The 5,274-nt window shown below is 38.6% G+C and overlaps 1 protein-coding gene across 1 annotated transcript; it reads right to left on the bottom strand.

Moving 5' to 3' along the window:
• Positions 1 to 100: 100 nt before the first annotated feature.
• On the bottom strand, positions 101 to 3,852 carry rbm12bb (RNA binding motif protein 12Bb). The gene is made up of 2 exons (XM_056763309.1): positions 3,647 to 3,852; positions 101 to 2,566 (listed from the first exon to the last, which is right to left on the bottom strand). Exon 2 carries the CDS (start codon positions 2,542 to 2,544, stop codon positions 655 to 657), a length of 1,890 nt encoding a protein of 629 aa, XP_056619287.1. The 5' UTR covers positions 2,545 to 2,566; positions 3,647 to 3,852; the 3' UTR covers positions 101 to 654.
• Between the last annotated feature and the right edge of the window lie 1,422 nt (positions 3,853 to 5,274).

A 5,274-nucleotide genomic window follows, 5' to 3' on the forward strand; every position in this document is an offset into this window, starting at 1 on the left:
GAAATCCTCTAAAAATGTAATTACACCAATAAATGTGTTACTTTTAAATAGACAATATGTGCACATTTAATAAACGTGATAGCAGACACATGCAGTTTGTGAATGAGAAACAATTTATGAATGCAAAGAATTTAACAATCGTACAGAAATGTTATTTATGATTACAATGTTTACTGGATAATACTGACTCCTTTATCGAGAATGAAAGTAAAAGAAGCGTCAATAACAAAACTCATTTCAAAATGACAATCACATTCTTTTCAGTGGACGAGAAAACGGTTGACAGAATTTCACAGGGATGTTATCAAGAACACATGTTAAATCTTTTTCTTAATCAGACAGCTAATATTACTGACATTTGTACATTTGAAAAAAGAAACAAATTAGTAGTCTGATAAAACACACATCGTACAAGATGAACTTGAATATCAAAAGTGGCCAAACACAGCAAAATATTTGAAATCAGATGATGGTTACTGTTATAACATAATGTGGTGTTATAAAGCAAAGCAGAACTTTATCAGCAAATTTGAGAATCTAACTAAAAAAATGTTTTTAAAAACATGCTTTTACTTGCACATTCCTTTAAAAGTTTGTCTTGAGTCAACAAAGAGACACTACACCAGTTCCTTTGAAACTGTTCTTAGTGGATATCTACTCGAACACAACCTGAATTTTCCTGGTGCCAATTGGTCTTCCATTTAATTCCTGCAGAGCAGTGAGTGCCTCTCTGTGGGTTTCAAAAACCACAGTCGCACACCGCCTGGGAGCTCCATTTCTATCATAAAGCAAAGAGGCAGATCCTGGTATCACTCTGTATCCGTAGCAGAAATCATAAATCTCATCGATTCTTATCTGCGAGGGTAGATTGAGCAATTTGATACCCGTCGGTCCCTCAAACTGTTGGTCAGGTTTTCCATTCCCATGATGGCCATTTCCATCCGGTCCGGGTCTAAATGCATTATTACAGTTAAAATTAGGCTCAAAGCAATCACCTCCAAAACCACGCTGCATATTGCAATCTTCTGCCTGCATCTGGTTATTAAAGCAAGGAACATCATTGAAAACTTCTTGTGGTCTCGGATAGTTCTGTCCTTGCAGGCTAACCGTTGAGTGGTCATTCACGCCAAATTCCCTCATCTGGGCCATTGTAATGCACTTGAGCATGACTTGTGATCCAAGAAACCTCCGTCCATTCAGGGACTGTGCCGTTACGGCCACCTCCTCCGACTGAAAGATCACCAAAGCCTCACCAAGCCCAGCTCCTCTTTCATCATGCAATAAAATAACCCTATCCTCAGAGAGCGCGAACCCATGGAAGAAGTCCATGATCTCCACTTTCCGAACATCAAAGGGAAGGTTGCGTACGTAGACACATTTCATCTCCGAGTCCGGAGTATCCTTTTGAGTCTGGGGCACGTCAGCTGATCGCCTCAAACCTTTTCTGTCATTCTGTCCGTCAACAGACGATTCCAACATGCCAACCATTTTTTCCTTGGAGATAGGGGATACATACACAGCACGATTCACCAATGTGTCCTTATGATGAGCCAACCCAGCGCAATAATCTGTAAGATTTCTAAACACCACGATAGCCGACTTGGTCCTATCGTCCTGTTTTTGGGCAAAGATAATAATTTGGTCGTCCTTCAAAGAAATCGGATTCAGCAGTGCCCTCAATTCTCTCTTCTCAATGCCAATAGCCAAGTTCTCAAACAAGACACAGTATTCATCACTGGTGGGGGAACGAGACCGTGACCTGTAGGAAGCAGGAGATTGAGATCTCGTCCGATCTAAGGATTGTCTCTTTGAACCGTCTGGTTTAACAAGCCCTCCTGCCATCAGCCACTGCTCTTCTGAGCATCTTGTTACTTGTATGTACCGTGGTCCCATATATTTTCGATCTCTCTTCAGACCTTCGATGGCATCCTCTGCGGTAACAAACAGTACAAAAGCTTGTCCGTTGAATGTTCCACGATGATTCCTCAAAAAGAGCATATCTTCAATTTGTAACCCTTCAAAAAAGTTACGTACATTTTCTTTGGTTGCAGAGTACGGCATTCCATTCAACTTTAGATAAACACCATCCCTCTCAGACACACCCTCTTCCCTCTGGCTTCGCGTGTCAATGAAAGAATTTGGAGATGGTCTGTTCCTCTCTTGATGGTCGACCCTTCGCATGTCTGCTCTCGGGTCTTTATTGAACTGCGGAGGACCCGTTTCCATAGAAGGTCTTTTACCACCCTCCTCGTACATCCCCCTGCCTTTCAACTCTGACCTTCTAGTGCTCTCCTCAAGAACCTTCTGCATTTCTGACTTGCTACTCAGAAGCAAGTTAACAGGGGAGCCCTTAATGCAGCCCCCAGAGCGCGTCATGGCCCGTCTCGCATCTTCGTCAGATGCAAATATCATAAACGCTTCATCAAGCTCCCCACCAATTATATGAACCCCACCATCAGGGATTTTGAGGCCAGTGAAGAAATTGCGAATGTCCTCAGAACCAGCCGTGGTTCTGAGCCCCTGTAATCGGATGACCACAGCCATGATGGAGCACACACAACAGCACCTGCAGACAGAAGGGGCACATATGATAGCATTATAGCTGACACAAACGTTCCCTGCACATCAAAATATTGAAAACAGCTCCAAGGTATAGTGTGCAAACCAATCTTGAACAACCAAGTTTTGTTGCGAAACAATAACCTAACATATACAGTAAATGCAAATCCAATGACACCATGAGCCATAATAACTTATTCCAGAAAATGAACCCAAACTTTTGAGATTAACAGGAAAGACAAGTTTAGCACCTTTTAGCTTCGGCATGTAAAAAAAACTTGGTTTACAATTAAAGCTTATAAACTGACTCCACTTCCAGAGAGAAACATCATTACAAAAGTTAGAAATTACAACTAACACAGCTAAAAAGTATTACTAATAATACCGTTTCTGTTTTCATTTTAATAATACTTTCAATATACCATTAACAAGTCAAAACCAGACAATAGATTACAGCAACATATTCCTACTCAAGTTGTTGAGATCTAAAGTACAACAGACACCTGATCAAACATGAACAATAAAACAATGCTCCATTATAAACACAATTTCACATCATCACCACAAACGAAGGACAAGTTGTTTTTAGGTCCTCACAACCTTCTTCCCTTAAAGCCTTGGCTCAACTTTACAATGCACCCGTTTCATTTCTAAAGTCCATTACTCTATAAACGTTTTCATTTAGCCTATAAAATCAATCGACGAAAATGACATGCAGCCATTTTTATAGAACCAGTATTTGCTTTCCGTGCTGTAAATAGTTGTATTTCAAATATTTTATCGTTACACTATTTGCACAACACACAGACATAACTAACGTTATGTGATGGTGTTAATAATTATACATTCGGGAATGAACCGCGATCTTCTACACGTGCTTCTAACAAAATATCGTCTGATAACAACATCTACAGTCAATATCCTCCTCGTCCAAACCAAATAATCCAACACGCTTTAGTGATAAACACAGTCGACCCTTTTCTGCAAAAACTGAAAATGCTAAAACAATCATTTTCTCCAGTAACGTAATCGGTCACGAAAGGATGATAGGCCCAGAAGGTGACAAGCACAATATACACAAACTTACACAAAACAAAGGAAATGTCACTCTTCTCCGAAAATAAACGAATACGAAATGTTATGTCTATTTTGGAAATCGTCCGTCCAAGTTACACCTCGAATAAAAAACTGTGTTATTGTGATATTAACAGCTGGGGAAAATAGCATAAAGCTATAATATCCGCATCTTTAGCAGCGCCATCTGTAGCAGTACGGAAGCCTTAAGACGCCCAAAAGGCAGAAGTAGCGAATTTGCGAATCTGTATGATGATCATTCTAGAATGCGTGTCGCTGGTGAACAACACAGGGGCGTCCAACCAATACATTCCATATCAAACAATTTTGGCAGCTTAGGTCCTTTTTGTAGTAATAAAAAAATTATATACATAAAGAGGAAAATGCTTTTTTTTATCAAATGACCAAGCTGGAATCAGTATTTTCTGTAACGAGAAAATAAAGGTCAGATAGACAAAGGGATGGAACGATGGCACTTCTGACTGAATAAAACTGTATCACAAAAATAAAACCAATGTGCAAGTTTAAAAAAAAATGCAAGTTTTTTTAACTAAACGGATTCTGTATAGCTATATCGCTTACTTTTAATTGTGAGGATGGGGTTTATTTAACATTATTAGACATTGTCAACTTAGGAACAGTTGATGGGATTGTTGTTATTCAGCAACATAGCCGCTCTTATTTTAAAGTCTTCATTTTAATAGCTGGAGGTTACTATGGTAAACTGATAACAATGACCAATTTCTAGCACTGAGTGAGGAGGTGCTACATTTACAAATAAAAAAATGTGAAAGATAAAATACACTGAAATTATTAACCAAAGCTTCTCATGAAGCCAACAGCCAGGACCAAAATGAAATAAAAGCACAAATAACCTTTTGCAGAGGTCACATTATACAAATACAATTCATTTTGGTTTTCACCTAAAACTTGTTTATTATAATGTTCTCCTCAAAGGCGACTTCTACGGTGCTCACAATAGCATACTCAACCTGTGAAGCAGGACTACCATATCAGTTGCAATGGGGGGATTGTAATGGATTGCCTCCATTGTTCTGTTGCAAGCCACTCCCACTGTCACTCTTTCCTTGTGGTTTATAATGATCTTAAAAAAACAGCAACAGATCAATACATGTGTATGTATCAAGGTTAATAATTTAATTGTTCACCATATTTCATTGTCTTAAAATTCTTGTTGAAACTTCTAAGGTGGGTCTGCCATACGCTGATTTGCCGCTTCTCTTCTTCTTCTTCTTTCGTGTTATTACAGAGGGACACATCTTAGGTGAAGAAAATTTCTGACGGAATTGCAAGATTGCAAAACAACAAAAAGTAGTTCAATTGTAATTGTGTGGGATGATTTATTTTGAACAAACCTATTAGTTGGATCTTATGTAAACACAGGTAAAATACAGTACAGTATAGACAAAAAAGTTAAAATTAATTAAGAAGCAGATACCTAAAGCTGATAGCAATGCTAACCGTAGTGTTAGAAGTGATGAGTATTGTTATTTGTATTGTTTCCCACCAATCCTTTTAAAATAAAAGAAAAAACACCAAAGATGCAACTAACCATTTTTAATATCAACAGACCTCACTATGCAAAAGTAGTCAAGTCAACTACCCATTATCAAAATCCCT

This window comes from Triplophysa dalaica, chromosome 12, assembly GCF_015846415.1.
Source record: "Triplophysa dalaica isolate WHDGS20190420 chromosome 12, ASM1584641v1, whole genome shotgun sequence".
In the NCBI taxonomy this organism is placed as follows: Eukaryota; Metazoa; Chordata; class Actinopteri; order Cypriniformes; family Nemacheilidae; genus Triplophysa; species Triplophysa dalaica.

Bases quoted from the DNA above. Each gene is read 5' to 3' on its own strand.
- rbm12bb (XM_056763309.1), bottom strand. From the start codon at position 2,544: ATGGCTGTGGTCATCCGATTACAGGGGCTCAGAACCACGGCTGGTTCT.